Source organism: Lepisosteus oculatus, chromosome 9 (assembly GCF_040954835.1).
Source record: "Lepisosteus oculatus isolate fLepOcu1 chromosome 9, fLepOcu1.hap2, whole genome shotgun sequence".
In the NCBI taxonomy this organism is placed as follows: Eukaryota; Metazoa; Chordata; class Actinopteri; order Semionotiformes; family Lepisosteidae; genus Lepisosteus; species Lepisosteus oculatus.
This window is the reverse complement of record NC_090704.1, coordinates 13,923,336-13,942,653: the sequence shown is the minus strand read 5'-3', so window position 1 is coordinate 13,942,653 and position 19,318 is coordinate 13,923,336. Positions and strand designations below refer to the sequence as shown.

Sequence of the window (19,318 nt, the reverse complement as noted above, 5' to 3'; positions counted from 1 at the left end):
TCTTAATCCAGGTACATCATGTGATACTTAACCAGGAAAAGTATAGATCTAAAAATGCTGACATTGAAAATAAGACAGACAACAACTTTGGCAGTGCTGTCTGACTAAGCATGACCTATAATATCTGAATTGGTGGACTTTGGCATTTTCTGTGTGTGGATAAAAGCAAGGTTTAATAATATGTTGCAGCAGTTTGCCTCCTCCACCAGAGTAGAGTTTCTGGTGCTGCTCAACAGTTCTAGAGTGCTGGAAAACCTTTCTTTACAATGCACTAAAACTAAATGCCCAAGCAACTGTAATGGAAATCTCACAAATGCTCTTTCAATACATCTCTTAGTTACTATTAAAAGCAAACTCATAATAACCTCCCTCTTCTAAACTGAACATTTTGTAACTGTAAGAACCAAACAAATTGATCTAATCTGCATCATCACAGTTAAATTCTAAATGTAACTATACATTATTCATATTTGTCTTGTCTTTAGTCTAAACTTTACTCATTGTCATCTTTTATCACACCACAGGTGGTACAGAAATCTTTCATTATAAATTATGATAGAAAAGAGAAGTTGTTTCATCTTTGCTTTGTGTGACAAGTCAAAATGAATTGAAAGTTAAAGACTAAGGTTAAAAATGACATGCTAATTCGTATTCTCTTTTATTATCTATCTGCTTAGCAGACACCAAGGCATCTTAAAACGTCAAAAAAGATCAAAAGCTTTTATGTTAGAGTATTAGCAGTTTAAAATTAATTTTAACATGTGGCTGGGGATTATTAAAAAACTGAGCAAACTGCAACGTACCAGGCAAGATCTGCTTTTTCAGTTTTTGCTTTCAAATACCTTTAAATCATGGACAGTAATTTGTGTAGCTTCTGTGTTGATTTTAACATTTTGAAAATTTGAAACAGTTCATAAGTTATTGTTTCATTAACCTAGATTTTGATCTTATACCAATGGATGTCATTTGGCTGTCTCCTTCTAAGTATTATAAGCATGGCATTTTATCCCACAAAATCACAGCAAGGAGTTTTGTGGTTTCTTTTTTGCTCCTACCGGCAAATATAGGGACACTTTCATGGCAAGATCGTTTTCCGATTTTCCAGTTTTATTTTTTCAGCTTTAAATATGACTATTTTTGAAGAGATACAGTACCCTCTCTGCACAAGTAAAGCTAGCTGCCCAGAAAGCAGCAGTAAAATGATAAAACCTTCTTGCCTCTCAACTATCCCATCAGCTGGCTAAATGAGTAAAACACCCTATTGAAAACCACTATACTACTGAAAACACTACAGGGCATATGCTGTACAATACCTGGAAAAACTATGCTCAGTGCATGTGTAGGAAAGAAAAACGTGAATCATTTCAGAAGTCACAAAAGCAGCTTTGGGTGTAAAATGTTAAGCTCTCAGCCTGTGAAAGATTGTCTGAGAATCCATCTTAAAAGTCAAGACTTTTCTCCAAAACACACACACAAAAAACAAAAAAAAAACACCAAACTGCTATTGCCACAGATTTACGGAAAGATTCATAATCTTTGCTTCAGTTCACTTATAGAATCACAGCCTTTTCGTAATTTCCTTTAACTGTTTATACTACACGATGCACACCTTAAGACAGAAAGTATTTTCAAAAAGAAGAAATGACCCACCTATAAAAAATATTTATTATCCAGTTTTTATAAAACCACAAAAGAGCACTTTCAAACCGATAAAAACATCTTTATATTTTTTTCAACTGCACTACTGCACTAACTGAAATGAATAGTCCTATTAGTCCTAGACCCCCCCAAAAAAAATGCTTGTAATGAAAAATCAACATCTAAATTCCTAAATAAATTAATAATTAATAGAAAAAAATGATTTTCTCAGAAAAAAAGTTGAGGTGTAGAAATAACACTGCATTAAATACAAGACTGCCACAGATGTGTAATTTTAGTACCACTAGTAGTAGTGAAGTACCACTTTAGTTTTGTTTCGTTTATTTTTCAAAGTGAAAACTCTTATTTTTATATCAGCACGAAAGTTGTCATTTCTGGATTTCTTGCCCTTTCTCTATGGCACCACAGAATGGTTAACCACACAATTTCTCAAGCAGTTTTAATAGGTGACTACATATTATATGCTAATAAAGGTGGCATTAAAAATATAAATGGCCAAAAATGGAAAAAATAGTCACAAGTAAAAAAACAGAAATGTGATAAGGTCACGGATGAGCTAAGAAATGCAAAAACATATGTGTTGCCCCTTCTCTGTGGCACAGAAATAGAGTTGGCTTTATCATTACACTCTGAAGATTTACCTGTGTTTTCCAGTCACATTTGACTATATCATGACAATATCACGCTCTAGAAAACCCCTAGGCTTTTAATAAACATCATTTTGGGAGAAAAGGAAAATGAATAAAATGAAAGCAAAGCTTCTCTTGTTTTATATCTCTAGACAAAGACTGTACTAAGATTAATTTTAGGATTGATTAATTTTGGTCCAATATTCACATTTCTCAAAATTACTATCTGTAAATCTATATAAATATGCTGAATTACCTCCTCAGAAAGGTAATAAATATTATCACTTTTATTTTTATCTCCTATATTTTTCATCTTTGTCATTTGTTTTTAGGGCTTTTGACCTTGAAAAGGATACAGCGTGTTTCTGTAATTGTTTTTAATTATGCAAACATTCTGGAAATGTTTGCATAATTAAAACATTAACCTAATCCATTATCCTGATAAGATCCATGTGTCTTTTTAAAAACCATTTAAATGTACAGGTAAAAAAAAAGTAATGAAAATATTGATTAAACATAAGTAATTAAAATTATAATGATTAATCACTTACAGGGTCCTTTTTTACCCATTTGACTTGGATATTATGGAACAAACTAGTTCTTTATTAGTAAGTATAGATACAACCCAGGCAGCAAAAATAGTGATGTGGACCTTCAGCAAAACTTCACTCTTAGAGCTACAAAAACAAAACATATCTTTACTCAAAATATCTTCTGCAAAGTCCCAATGACAGAAATCTTGATGGTGTCTCTTGGGAGTCTACTACATTTCCCTATGATATGATGATACTTGAAAACACTGGAATCCAGCCAATATATCTGTATTTATGGGCAGAGGCAGGAATAATGCAAATTTAATGTCAACTGATTACAATGTGGACGCTCATTCAAGACTAATAAATGATGCAACTAACCGACATTAAGTTCTGACAGTAAGAAAGGGCAAGGAATATCTCAGATATTTTCAAATAATAATCTGTCTTGATATTGGTTTACACTATGTGCTCAAGCATATGAATACTTTACAGACCTACAGTATATAAAGTGTCATACCTACCTCTAAGTTCTCATTTGCCTGACCCATGGCCTTCATCATTTCAAAGTCATACAGACACTCCTCCACTGGCATAGGAAATAATGACTAAAACACATGCATTGAAAAAGGATCTCTAATGCCAGTGCATAGGAGGCCTTCCTCTCCATGGATAAGGTATGATACAAGGGACATACCTATCTTATCTAAGGGACAGATAAGGAACTTCAGAATTGGTGGAATCTTTTTAAAGACTCGTTCGTTTCCAGTTTTCACTGTCTGCAAATCAGAATGAATTAAGGTGCTCTTTAAAAAGAGCAAATGGAAATTGGAATGTAATATCCCAGAATCACATTTAGCAATTGTGAAAAACGCACACAAACATTACAGAAATGTTCTTGTCTCTAAAGAACTCAAGGACAAACCAATTATTTACTTCTGTTCTGTCAAAGATAAACGTGACCAAACCCAGTCACTGTAGTTCAGCCACACCCTGAATAATATCACTTTCAATAACCACTTATCCAGTTCAGGATCATGGGGGAGCTGGAGCATTCAGCCCAAGGCAGGGTAGCACCCTAGAACAAACACCTATCCATCGCAGGTCACGCAATGACGCAACATGCCCACACTCACACCAGGGCCATTTTTGTTTAAGCCATTTAACCATGACAACTGGACAGGGAAGAAACCCACCCAAACATCGGAAGGCCATACAAACTCCACACAGACAGCACCACTGGAACTGAACCCAGAGTCTGCTGCAAACCAGTGCGTCACTAGGCTGCCCTCCCTAAATTATTAAAGACATTATACTTGGACTAGACAAATAATTTTCAAACATCCATCAGATTGAAGACTATACAAGAACCAAACAAAAACATCAGGACACAACACTGAAATTTTAGGATGACTGAAAGGCCTGTACTGTTTTCTTAAAACTCTTCAATTCAAGAAACTCACAGAGGATTGAGACATTTCTTACACTAATCAAATGTCTGACACTTTTAGAGAATTAAATCAAATTAATCTGCAATCAAGGGCATCAAGGGCATAAGAAAGCTTTTTTTTTCAAAAAGCACTGATAATATTGCTTCACAACCTTATTTTATTTGCAGGTTTTTCTACATTCCTGGTATCAATTCAGTAAAACACTAAACAACTGGAAAAAAGACACAAATCTATACCATGGTTATTCACAACAGTATGGACTGCACTGCTTAGAAACACACATGGAACAATTCTCACACTTTTTAAAAGATTTTCATTCATTAATCCATTTAGACTTATGCTAAATAAAGCTGGTAAAAAATGTACTGTACATCACTTATTATTTACTAGAGAAGATGTAACACCGGGTCCTGCCTATAGGGTTTACTGTTCGAGACGGGGTGTTATACATGTTCTTTTTAATTGGTTAGACAACATCCTCATCGACGACGATGACTACTATAATGAGCATATGGTTACTCTCCGCAGAAGACGACTCATTTTATAGTAACACGATGATACAAACATAATAATATATACGAGTCCAACAGGCATATGCAAGTCTGCTGCATTTCTGCTTTCCACTGAACTGTATGAAATTCGCACAAACCTCTGTTTTGCAAACGCATTTGGGATAATACTTGTGAATTTTTAAAACTCAATTGAATGTTTATCCAGTACTAAGAAAATAGATACTCCCTTTCGAATCTCCTAGAGCAGACATTTTATCGAACAACTTAAAACTGCGTTTAGGAGATGCACGTAGTGGATTACTGTATATAAACAGATTATATAAATACATTTCCTATAGTAGACATTAAGCACACCTTGTAGCCTAAGGTACTTATTTGCAGATAAACGCAAAAAAACAATATAGACTGCCATTTATTTGGGGCGGACAGACTCTCTTCATAAAACAGACAGCCATTAAATGAAAACGATACATTTCTATTGAAAAGACATTGTGCGGTACAAACCAATTTCAAAATGTTTGTTATAAAGTTCAAGATTCAGTAACGTGCTCGGGGACACGGATTCGAAACGAAAACTAACTTTATATAAGTATTGCTTTGTGCAGTTCTCGAAGCAAAACGTGTAACACGCAAAACCTGGTTAAAAGAATGAGCCTTAGCGGAGGTGACGTCATATGCCCAAATTAGGGTACAGCTAGAGACGCTTCTTGAATATTAATCAAAACCTGAACATCATAATGTCAACAGGTTTAAAAACTAACACAGTAATGCAGAAAAGTTGTGAAGAGGTTTAAGTAATGATTTTTATTTGTTTTCTATTCGTGGGGAGAGAGATCTAAATGTTGCAATTACAGAACACAGTTATTTCATGGCCTAACAGTGACTCCCTCTATTTTATAACCTATCATCTCCTTATCTAAGCACATTTTTAGTAGTCATTCAGCAGGCAACAAGAAGTGCAGCTATTTTGAGTTATGAGATCACTTACTGTAAAAAAGCCTTCGAGATCAGTGTTTCTGTAAGTCATCTTTATTAGCATTCTCATAGAGGTGAACAATTTAAAACATTCTCAATTTAAACCTACTCAATAACGAAACGACTTTTCACATCATATAACCACCTGTAGCCAAGAGTTCACGGGTTACCGAAGTTTTGTGTAATACTCATGACCATCTCTAGTTATGCTCAACTGCGTGAATGTGAGATAAATAAATACTTTCTGCAACCCTGTTGTTTGCATAAAATTGCCAAATAAAGGGGATACGGCTTTAATTATTGTTTCACTAGGCTGCTGAAATACCCTACATCTTAGTCGGGATATTTTGATTACTTTTATTAAAAGTCTTTAATTAACACCTATGCTGAATTATACACTACTTAAACCAGAAAACTACACTTATTTTAATAGACAGTTGTTATTTTCGTGTATATACCCTGTACAACAGATGTTTTAAGAAGAAACGTCGAATTCGTTTATCGAAAGGAGACTCTAAGAACAAATATCAGTATTTTTTAATATTGTTTAACTTTTGCGTTAAAAAAGAGCGCATATTATTCATTTCCCAAGTGAAGAGCAAACCGCGCCAGCTTATCAAACGGGCTGGATACTGTTTCTTGAAAAGGGCCGTTTACTGTATGTATCCCAAGTCTCGGCAGCCAAAGCAGAACGGACAAGAATTCAAAGCCCATAAATTACAATAGGTCAGAGAAGTAAAAATATACTTTCCGCGTTAATCGCGAATGACCAGAGTGGGTTGCAACACTGGGTTACAACCCATTGTAGATTTCCGTTTGTTGAATCAATTTATTCAGTAAACGTTTTTGCAATATCTGCATTATTTTTCATGCCTAACTATAGGTTTAGCAATTGCATTATTTTAAAATAGAAGAGCGTACTGTGCGTGTGCGTTTCTTGAAACTTTATTTTATCTGATTTTACTTCAGAAATACCAGGTTTAAAGCAAAGAATACTGCTCTAAAAGGGAGCATTGCACATAAAATGTATTGTAAAAAACATCTTAACACAATGCCAAGGGACATTTTCTCAGATCCTTGCACTGAACTTTTTCAGTACAGCCCATTGAACCCTTTAGTAATAAAAATCAAACGAAGTGTTAAAAAAACTTTCAGTACTTGAAATTTGCTTCGTGTATCGTTTTGTATGATTTGTATTGCTTACCGAAGCAGCCCAAAGTTCAGGTTATGAAGAAACTACATACAGTACATATTCTGTTGAAAGCTGTTCTCGAGGGAAGGCACACTGAAACAGAGGCCTGTTCTCAGGGTTTTCCCTGACTATTTACATAACGACTCGTTTTTTTATTCTTTATTCCCTCTCGAAGCGCGATAGGGGAAAAAAGGGGTGTGCTAATCTTAGAATACATTCCTGGAACAGAAGACAACAAAAAATCCTGACCAATAATTTATGAGTAACAAGACATCCCCAATAAAACTAGCGTAAACCTCACTGTTACTTTTCTGTAAAAAAAAGTTTGGGATGAATTATGCTATTCTTAATCACGTAACGTAAATATATTTGAGTCTCCACCTCTAAAACAGGATGTTTTATTCTTTAAATTAAATTATAATATACAATGTACTACCTAAAATGTTTATTAGCATATTTGGAATACGTATAAATCCTTTATCCATTGGCCCATTTTGTTGTGACGATTGATCGCAATAAAAAGGATAAAAAGAACTGACACAATAATACAAGTTTTTGGTAAACTTCCTCAGAAGCGCTTCTTACTGTCCCAACTTTAATTGCGACATTTCACTGAAGTCTTCAGCGCATAGAAACAGAAGCTCCTGAACTTATTACAAAGATTTCGAAAGCTTATTGATTATCGGCTATATAAGCAACGACTTGTACTTAAGAATTCCAGTTGCTACACGTTTTTACACTTTTATCATTTGTGTGTCGTATTCGTGTGTCGTGCAGCACGCTTTCCCCTCAATTAATCACCACTACTGGTATTTCCCTTAACTGCCCTTCTGCTTGGTAATATAGGCTAGCGATTGTTGCCCCTGGACGTTACGTATAGGACAAAGTTAAGGATTTGTTACGAAACTTTCAAGTTTAATGACATCTGCGAACAATGAGGTTGTAAAAAAAGAACATTAAGAGACAACTTACCTACTTCCGTATCTGTCTGGCCATTAACAACTCCTCTCGGAAAGGATCGTCAGAAACCTATTTTTTCATACGACAAGCTGTTTGATGTCGTTTTGATTCTATCAGAACTTGATTAAAAATAAATCCCCAAAAATGAACCTTCTTAGTTCGGTTCTCCGTACATCCAGCCGATCGGAACTTGTACGTCTTCCACTCCACGAACTCTTCCTGTCAAGAGCTCCAGATTCCCGAAAACAGTGCGTACAGGCTTGCGTGTAAGAGGTTGCTGATTGGTTCTTTGGTCTTTCAGTCTCTTCGGATATCGACCAGTTTAACCCTGAAGGTGTCAAAGAGTAATGAATATGAAATGTATTTGTCAACAGATCTTATCCAGCCAGGCCCTAGCAGGAAGCAATTTTAATACATGTACTTGCACCTACAGTATATATATTCTAGCTGTTATAGCCTGACACGGAATTAACTTTACCTTTGTCTGCGTGTGGTTAAAACTACCAGACCAAAAGATGCAAAGATCAAAGAACTTAACCCCTCATTAGCCAGATCTTTAAAATGGGACCTTTTTAAATAGACACACACCAATCAATTAATACTTATATACTATGTAATTTTGAGTTTCTCATATTCAGTACTAACATTAGTTATATTTACAAACTGTTTAATGTCATGAAAATCTGCAGTCCCAAACTTTAAACTCAATATTTTAAAATGTACACCTTTCTGGTTGGTTGTTTTGACTGGCAGAAAAAAAAAACTTTTTTAAGGTAAAACATTATTGATGCTGCTTAATATAAATGTGACAAACTGCAATACTGTCAGTTTGAACAAGCACATTTTATATTGCATGCAATGAGCAAAATAACTACAAATGGGTTTATTTCTTTTAAAGATAACATTAGTACCTTTTCACATTAAATCACTTCAGTATTTCTTATATTAGTCAGGAGGCATTCACTGTAAAGTTTTCAATAGATGTAAAGCTTTCAAAATTCATGGATTCTGTGAAAACATTAAGAATAGCGCTACCATTTCTATCTTGATCAGTTAAACAGCAGAAAATATGATTAATACTTTTACTATGAACATATTAATGCACTAGCATACTTAAGGTATGTTATCAAATAGATAAGCAACACAGTTTGAGAATACAATATAAATTGATTTTGGCAAAAGACATTTTTAGGTAGACCTTTTTTAATAATGTTTCAGGCATTCCTATTTAGCATTAATATTGACTTAGTATCTGAAAGTAGCTATAGAGATATTGCTTCAATGCAAAAACAAATTTGAAGTAATACAAATTCAATAATAAAGTCTCAGTGAATATACATACATATCTAAGATTTCTGTTTTAATCAGGGTATATTTCACAAATGTATAATAAAAGTAAAAATATTACAATGCAAAATATTTATTCTGAGGAACAATACTCTACATCTTCCTAGCACAAATTAATGGATTTATACTAATTACATGAAGACAGAATTCTCAACAGAATCAATTACAACAAACTACTTCTTAAATATATTTTAGTATTAAGTCATATGTACCTAATTACTTTTTCATAATTTAATTAAAATGTTTGTATGAAAGCATATTTGTGAATTAAATAATCATGAATTGATTGATTCATAAATGCATGTAAATATCTCAAGCACCGACACTATATATCCATTTCCTAGGTTGTCAGTAGATGTGCAGATTCGTATTTCCTAGAATAAATCTAGCTCTTACAAGAATAAGTGGCTCTTTGGACTGTTGTCAATACTGCATCTTCACCACTCTTGACTTTTAATGCTTTTGCAGGTTTGGTTTTCACAAGAAAAATACAAGTGAACACCAACCTAAGGCATCAAAATCATTTACTTTACACATCTGAAACATACTATTTGAAACAATTAAGAAAAGCATTCTACAATTCACAAAACAAACATTCGTTTTGTGGTTGGTATTACCAAATATCATGCAAAAATCAGCACTTAATGGGTTTCATATTTGACCCACAGAGATGATTAACAAGGATCGTCAAGGGGCCCAAAAACCCAGTCTTTATTACAATGTCTTTTTGTCTTCCGTGACTTTTCTTTTACGAGAATAAATAATAGTCATGTGGCATATCTATGCAAATGAATTCCTGATCCAGAAATCAGTGACTTTTGTTCCTCTTGCATTTCATTAATCATTGCATAAGGTTTAAATCTTTTAGACCTGGAGTATTTGATTTTAATGATACATCAACTCTTCAATCTGCAATAGATACATGATACAGGAGCAACGGAATCTGCTTACATACAGTATAAACTTGGAATTTAGAAGGGATTAACAGTTTAGTTAAGATGCATATCCAAGAGAGACTAGTGTCAAAGACAAATGCATCTCTCCAAATGATTTATAGTCAGCACTCAAGATCTATGTTAACGCCACAGTTTTAGACCCCTGATGTTCTTGATGTCATTCTCCTTTCTGCATCAGTAAAGTGCTTTTAATATTTAATTTACAATAAATGGTTTACAAAATCAATTACAACTGGCTGTTACAGTAAAGCAGTAGATTTTTTTACCAGAAACACACAGAAAAAAAGGGCATAATAAAGCTCTCAACAACGTAACGTTGTTCTGACGTGTATTCCCAGAAACAAAAATGCTTACATATTTACCGCAAATTCCTAATCCAAGCACTGGCCACCCAATTTGTTCTTTTACTTGATCAGAGAGTAATAGAACATTGTACGAATGCATGTACAAACACCTGAATTCAGTAAAGTTGTATTTACTGAATGCATGAGTCAGTAAATACAACTTTAGACAGTTCTTTATAGCATGGAAGTGATACAGGCAGACAGTACCTTGAGTCACCATGATTCAAAGAGCAGTATTTCCATACAAAGGACCTAAATAGAAAGGTCACCTGGGATCAGCTGAAGAGTAAAGTCAGAGAATATTTTACTTTTATTTTTTGTTTTGATTCCTGTTAATTTTATTATTTTTATTTGCTTTGGCAACACTGATTGTACCCATCAGTCATGCTAATAAAGCACCTTGAACTGAATTTAATTGAATATTGCGCAAGCACCCTGTATCTTAAGAATCGCAATCAGATCAGTCCATTCATTTCAAACCACTGTGAGTGTGCAAAGAAAACATTATAATTGTGATATGGACTTTGAAGTTTACTTGGTACAGTATATAGAGTTTACAAATGGTCTTTAATGTATGTTTACCTGGATTCAATGGGGTCATAATAGTAATTCAAAGTGCATTATTTCAAGATTTTTCCACACTGCCTCAATATCAGAGATTGGTCATATGATCCTCAACTTTGAAGGTATTTAGAAATATTTCTATTTTGAACTATTTATAAATTGGGTTACCAATTAAACAAACCATATTGACCCTGTACAGCAAAAGTTAACTGAAATGTAATTAACCCTTGATTAGGAAACGAGAGTTACAGGAGAAACAACATTAACTGGAATATTTTATGAGACAAGATAATGATTGAAGTGCAGAAGTGGATTACATTTTGGAATATTTTTTTTATTTTCTAATTTGCCACAATCCATATCATGTATTTTAAACAAACCGGGAAATAGAATAAGAAAATGCAACATTTCTGTGATTTGCAAGATAGAAGTGATCTATTTTAAAATACGTAAGTCAGTGAAAATATATAATGCAAAATTCTCATTTTTCATCACTACTCTTTTCGTAGTCCAAAATAGGAAGCATTCAGATTTAGTTTTGAGACCAATATTAAATCAAATGAAGCACCTCGGCCCCATGCACCGCCATTTCAAGAGCATTGTGGTTATTACACTAAAAGAAAAAAAATATCGGCATGTCACACCATTTTTCAACACTCTCGATGTTATCAGAACACAGCTGCCGTGCAATGAGGGTTCTGCTTGTAATTTGATTATTAACCGTTTCATTCATATATTAAAATCATCCATAGCTATCTCAAACTTAACTCGTTTTCAGTCGCCTCTATAATGTTTAAATATGTTGTAAAAAGTGTGCGCTAGATAATAAATATGAGAACCACGACGCAGAAGAGCCAGGTCGTGCAATGCGGTTTACTTGATCAATTCTGCGGACATTAAGACCCAAAAGCATAGGGTCCGTATTTGAAGGAGGGACTTCCCGTTTCTATATGTGATGCGTCAAGATTACGTCACTGCCAGAAACTGTGGGATGCAGTTTACCGAGAAAAGTCTGAAATAGCTTTGTAAGCTTCTTTGCTCGGTAACATATTGTATCAATTTATTGAAACGTATCAATAAATTGATATGAACAATATCGACTTTATGCTGACACGCGCAAGACGATGTTAGCTAAAATATGTAACCAAGCGATCAGATTCCATGAAACCCCTAGTAAACGAAACTTGCGTGGGCGTCTTAATTCTGTTTCGTGCGATATGTCATTTTTAGTAGTAAAAGTAATATTGTGATAAATTGCATTGTTTATTTTATTTCGGGGGAAAATCTTTCCCATACCTGTCCGCAACGACTTAAGGAGGTGATCATTATGTTGAAGCTCAAAGGGAAGACATTCGTGTCAGTATAATAAAATAAATGATAATGTATACAATTTTAATACACATTTTGCATGGTATATAACAAATTAAACACTTGATTTTTATATTTTTAAAATGAAAATTGCATACGTGTCTGTCTCTAAACTGCTGTAGTCTAGTTTGAAATTAATCATTTTGGGTCTGAAATCTATAATGGGGTTCCGAGGATAGGTTGAATTTGCCAAACCTAAGGAAAGCCAAAATGTTTTTTGATTTTTGTTCCACCTTATGTGGGAATCATTAAATTGGATCAATAAGCTTGATAATTGAAAGATGTTGATGTAATGTCTAAATATAAGGCAAGAGATAAGAAGTTTATTGGTCATAATTATGCCCCTTTTAATGCTACAGCTTCAAATATTAGTAGCTACATTTTATGTATATATTTATATAAAATATACATTTTTTAATTTATATTCAAAATATTAATACTATTGTTAACAATGCCACATTGCAGAATGAGCGATTTGATTGTTAAGAACTTTATTTTGAGCTGTTACCATGACCCTGGTGTAGGTTCGTTTAAAAACTGGGGTGTTGAACTAAGCAAGTTTATATAGTGAGAGGTGGTCAGCTTGATCCAGACTCCCACGGCCCTCTGCATAAAAAGGTTCTCTGTTTTAAAAACTGTACATTTTCCCTGAGTTCCCAATTGTGTCCTTTGGTTGGTGTTTCGCTGTTGCTCCTGAAGAAGTCTATTGGATTGACTTTGACAATACCATGGAGGTTCTTGAATCATGTCCTCTTGATCTGGTCCATGTCGTCTGCCAGGCATGCTGTATATGCCTTTGCAGCTTCTGCAGTGTTTGCAGTCGTGGAATTTTGGTGTTATCTGTGAACCTGACTAGTTTATTCACTGTACCAAAAACTATATCAGGGTTGGGCTCTCCCTGGACCTGTGGTACAAAAGTTTATCTGCGGGTTCTCTCAGCTCTTTTAGAGGTAGCAGCACCTAAAGAGCTGGGCGAAGTTGTTAAGTTGGTCCCATTAAACTGCTTTCGGATATTAAGAGCTGGGTTGGAATCAAACCTCACAGACACAATGGCCTTCCAGGACCAGTATAGCCATTCTCTAATACTGACCACTATTGTGCTCCACTGTGACATAACCCCAGACCGTACAATTTTAGGTCCACTGCATTGTGTTTTCAATACAAAAGCATGCTTTACTTTAAGCTACATAACACAAAACATATTTTTTATATAGACTCTTATCAAAGTTATGATCCATTTAAACCCTTTACTGCAGTTTCTCATTCAACAGCTAACCAAGTTCATAAGAAAATTAACATTGAATGTTTTCTAGAATCCTAGATATCTACAATATAATCCTGTAAGTACAATACTATTCCATAAGGTGATCCTTAAGTTTAGCATATTTAAAGTTTTTCTTTCCTCAATCTTACATTTATTAGAATGAAAGAATTAACTTAGTCTATAATTACTTGGTATAATTAAATTACCCTTGTTTATAGTTGAGTGCTGTGTGTGATATCCATCTGACCCCAGAAAGTTAAAGTGCTTGTAAGACATGCAAAACTTCCACCACATCTATGCTGTTCTGTTTAATATTGTCATGCTTCCTCAGTGTTATATAGTTTATGTTTAAATTATAAAATGCATTGAACATGTATTACCTGAGAAAATCAAGATATGATATTTGTCTTCAGAGAAGTCATACACATTGCGAATAAACTTTAAAATGTCAAGAGTGTATAATCTGAAAGGCTTTGAACCACATAACCAGGTCCGACAACCTTGATGAGTATCCCATTGTACTCAAGATCATCCTTCCATCCACTTTCTAACCTCTTAAGCCAAGTCAAGGTTGCAGGGGAGTCAGAGCCTGTCCTGCCAAGAAACACACACAAAGCAGGATACACACTGGACAGGATGCCATTCCTTCACAGACCCCACGCAGACCCAAATACACACACTCTCACACTAGGGTCAGTTTTCCCAGCAGCCAATGAACCTGTCCTCTTGTCTTTGGACTCTGGGAGGAAACCCACAGGAGCACAGGGAGAACATAAAAACTCCACACAACACCTCAGGAACCAAACCCAGGGTCCCAGCACTGTGAGGGAGCACCACAACACCATTGTGCTGACCTGCTCAAGGCCGTTCATCCATTTTCTAACTGCTTTTTCCAATTCAGGATGCCCAAACCTGTCCCAGTAACCCATGGGCATGAGGCAGGATACACCCTGGACAGGACGCCAGTCCATCACAGGGTAGACAAACACAGTCAAACAAAAACTCACACCTAGGTCCAATTTTCCCAGAAGCCAGTTAACCTATCGGTATGTTTTTTGACTGTGGGAGGAAACTGGAGCACCTGGAGGAGACCCACGTTAACATAGGGAAAACACACAAACTCCACATAGACAGCACCCCAGGACTATAATTGAACCCAGGGCCCCAGCGCTGTGAGGAAGCAATGCTAACCTTTGCACCACCATGCTGCCCTACTCATGAACAATATTTTTTTCATTCTTTTAGAATTATTTCTAGATTTTTAAATTCCACATTAACATGTATTTTTATATGTGTTATATATTATACATTTAGCAAACAAAGCAGATACCACATTAAAATAATTCGCAGTTGTGTCAGGAAGTGGATTGGTGAAACTGAAGTACAGACAGTAATACTGTAGGAATAAGTTCACAGAGGTAGCTGCGTTAGCATGTGCAGGCTGCAAAGGAACAAGTAAAGGTTTGTTCCCTGCTGAAAAAAGAAGAAAAGAAACATAACGTTTCGGCTGTGGAGTCTTCTTCAGGTGTGAGGCTCCACAGCCAAAACTTTCTTGTCTTCTCTTTTCAACATGGAGTAAACCTTTACTTGTTCCATATTTAGGAACTGTCATACTGCTATTACAGTTACTAGTGTGAATAATGTTTTTTTTTTATGAAGACGTTAAAACCTTCAGTGAAACAAATGCTCAGACATCTCAAAGCCTTTCTGTGGTATGGAACTTGGCACTATGCCCAGAAACGCATTCCACACACTGCATTCCTTGCTGAAGTTACCCCGTTCCTGTACTTTAAGAAAATCAGAGCATGCACTGTAAATTATATATTTCAGACAACTTATAGTGATCAGATCAGTACACTCACACAAAACAGGGAGAACATTTTTTAGTGAACTTCCACAATCCCTGAGCCAAAAGGGAAGTTACTTATATGCTCAATAGATCAAAACTACGATTAATAATGTGTGGTGAAACTATAACCATACTTAATAATGTTATTAGCTAAAAACAAGAAGCAATGTTGAACCTGCAGAGCAAATAGAGGAAGGACATACAGATTTACTTTAAAAAATCCACGATAATGTATTCCTTTCACTTTTTTGCTTCCGTTCTCCTTGTCATAGCAAAGTTTACTTTGCCTAAATCTGACATTAAACGATCCTTTTATGTAGTTAAATATTGGATTTATCTTAATCATAATAAATAACTTTTGAAAAAGCGAATTAGTGTTATTTTTTAGATCATTTAGAACATTTTTAAAACATTTCGGAACTGGCAAAAGTTCCACTCAAATATCGCACAGAGAAAATATAGACTCATCGGCTTGTAAACGCGCACCCTTCACAGCGTCTAGAAGATAGGTTTTGACCTTTATGTTGTACCTTTCTGGGGATTCCCATAACTTACAATTGGAGGTCAATATGTGCAGAACTGAATAGCGTAGGTCCTATCCGAACTTAAAATTGTTCTACTGTATATAGTTAAAGCATTTAAATTAATAAACGTGCTCGTAATGTTGTAGGAGTTAAATGTGAAACCATACTACAGGATTGTAAAGTTAAATATTACTCAGCTTGTCATCCCTGATACAAATAGATACTTAATAGAAAATAACCAAAAAGGTTTTTTAAAGTTTGTCCATTAATAGAATCAATTTAAAATATTATCACGATTTCAAATATTACATCCCTTCTTTATTTATTCATATAAAATCAGAAATTTCAGTTTGCACACCTGCTGAGCAATCAAGGAAATAAAACCATAAAACTAACAGAAAAGCCGAGCAAGACTCAGGCTGAAGTGAAAGCAGTGTTCAATTAAAGCATAAAATTCAAAACCGTTCTCTCGTCTTGAATTTAACACCTGTTACCTTTGTCGTGTGAAAACCGTGATATTAAAATTAAGGTTCTCTGTAAAACCATTTTGAAAACCACAAAACAGCTGTATTAATCTGCCTTTAATAAGGCATATTTACCAACATAAGAGATACTACAGTCATTGAACAAAACAGCCTTAAATTTGCATTAGCAATAAAGCTTCATTTCATTTATTCATCAGTTATTCAAAGCACAGAGGTTGTAAATCCATGCATGAACGTCAAATAACCTATAATACATAAACAGCATTAATCTGTGGACATAACCTGACAGTAAGTGATCCTTACTAATTAATTTCTTATTACCTTTAATCCGATTTGTCAGTTATAAATTCCTCATTAATAGTTACTTCAGTGCTAACAATTTATTAATCACATTGTTAACAACTGTTTACTTATAATTTCAAATTAGCTGTGCTCCACATTTCATATGGTGTAATTAGCTAATTGTTTAAATAGTTTGGTGAGTTTCCATTTTGTGGCTGTGTTCCTCACTGCCTTCTGAAACCAGTGACTAATGTTACAGCTAACTGATAAATTGATATATTGCCTTACTTTAATAAAAAGCTAAATGCAGTTAAGACTGTGGAAAAAAACTGATCTAAAAAATGTTGATTTGGAGTGTGTTGTCTTTACTAGTCATCATGTCTACAGTATAAAGAGTAACTTTACAAAAAATTTCCTTATATATTTTGGTTAATTGTAATTTCTCTCTTTCATATCTTAGTTAATTCACTAAGTAAAAGTCTGAACTATCATGGAATCTATATTTTATATACATTCCTTTATAATTATAAAAATGCTTTTAAAAGTTTTTAAGGTTTTTAAGTTTGTACACCATTAAGATACAAACAACTGTGATACTTTTGCCTCTGTGGGAATTTTATCTTTACACGTATAAAATGAGAATATTCAGGACATGTGAATCTTTTAAGGAATTTCATTACTCTCTTTATAAAATATTTTTAACATGCAAAATATCAAATTGTTCACTTGCTTTTTAAATATACACATTTTTTACATGCTCTGAAACGGTACTACATTAAAGTAGGAGATACTGGAAGAACATCTTTCTAATACCATTTAAAAAATTCAATTCAATAAAGAAAGCCACTATTTACAATAAGATGAAACAAGCAAAAAAAAAATTAACATCCATTTTTGAACCATTTCATCTAATTCTGGGTTGCAGGGGAGCTGAAGTCTAACCCATCTGCTTTATTTATAAGTGCAAGGAAATAACTCAAAATACTGATACACACACAAAAGCCTAAACTTTTCTTCATCCTGCTAACCACACTTTGTTATTGATAGTCTCTATAAAAATACTGGGGATCTAAGCTGTGTAATGGCTTTCAAACTTAAATCTCTATCCAAGACCCCTCAAATGCAGAAGTAAATCGCTTGCCAAAATGTCCCACTGCTGTTATGCCCTGGATCTGCCCTCTGTCCCCAACCTGTCTGTCCTAGTTTTTAAAATTGCCTTCTCCTAACTGGTCAGGTGATTGAAGACGGCTGCTTGTTCCTACAGCATTCTGGGGAATGTGGTTCAGCCAAAAAACTTAATGTTTTCTGAACCTACTATCTACCATATAAAAGACAACTGTGTATAAAACTGCCTCAATTCTTTTGCTTTGCAAACATTTTTCAACTCAAGAGTTAAATTCCTTGTTCTGCAGTGTGCTCATATTCTTTAGGTTGTCTAGGGATCAGATTATTTACGAAGTCAATCAGACAACACTCCAGCAGTGGTATTAAAACATTGTACACTTCTTAGTTTGCTGGTTCTAGGGACACTCATCAGGGATGCCTGTTCTGTTGTTCTGTTTTTGGAGGTACTAACTCATTGTCCATCAATCTGTCTCCTATTCATTTTATTAAAAAATCAGCACTGCATATAGATTTTCTCTGATGATAATTATTTATGTATAATACATATTTTTGATCATTTTCCTGCTGTATCAGGGTATAAAACTAGTCAAAGTCATTAGTGCCTTAACATTTTGCAATGGAGAAAACGGGCTTACTGTATCTATGCAACTGTACATTATGCCATTGCATAAATGCTTCAGATAACTTGATATTAAAATTTGCTCTTAATAACATGCCACAACAATAAACTAACACTATAGATGGTGACATGAACAGTGGACACGTTATTCTGTTATCTTCATGCTTACTTTTTATAATAGAAGTACAAGTACTTTCTTGGTCAATTGTTTTCAGTTCTAGCATCCACTGTCTTCCCTTTAAGGATTCACGATATACTACATACATCTACTGGTTGAAAAACATGACATTTCTGAATTCCTCTGGTATAGGAAGTGACCATACATTATATTCTCCACTCTTGAACATGAGAAATCTGGGAGCAGCTGAGCTCTGTCAAAGTCTTTTTTCCCAGTTTTCAAGAGAAGGCCATTCCTTACCCTCACTTAAAGCTGTTGTTGCTTAATAACTACAATTTTGACCCTTAACAGCAGCTGAAACGGATCTGGTTGGCTTGTCTGACCAAAAAAAAATATTTGTACTAAGAGGAAGCTCCTCATTCCCTCTTCTGGCACCATTAGTTCCTGGCCTGTTTTGATATTGTTTATGTGGAATCCTCTACCGCGCAGGTCCATTGAGCTGGAGAAGTGTGTGTATGTGTATATGTGAAATCCTTATTGCACAGAACCTCTACCATTGCTG

At 34.7% G+C, this 19,318-nt stretch overlaps 1 protein-coding gene across 2 annotated transcripts in view; it reads right to left on the bottom strand.

Annotated features, from left to right (window-relative positions):
• jak1 (Janus kinase 1) overlaps positions 1 to 8,157 on the bottom strand; it is a 40,528-nt gene extending 32,371 nt beyond the window's left edge. Inside the window, exon 1 of one of the 2 annotated variants that reach the window (XM_069194185.1) lies at positions 7,928 to 8,157. In XM_069194185.1, coding sequence (XP_069050286.1) covers positions 7,928 to 7,947 — 20 coding nt within the window. In that variant the 5' untranslated portion in view covers positions 7,948 to 8,157. Of the gene's footprint in view, positions 1 to 7,923 lie in introns of both variants that reach the window. The other variant, XM_069194186.1, reaches the window with a different exon arrangement.
• Positions 8,158 to 19,318: the final 11,161 nt, after the last annotated feature.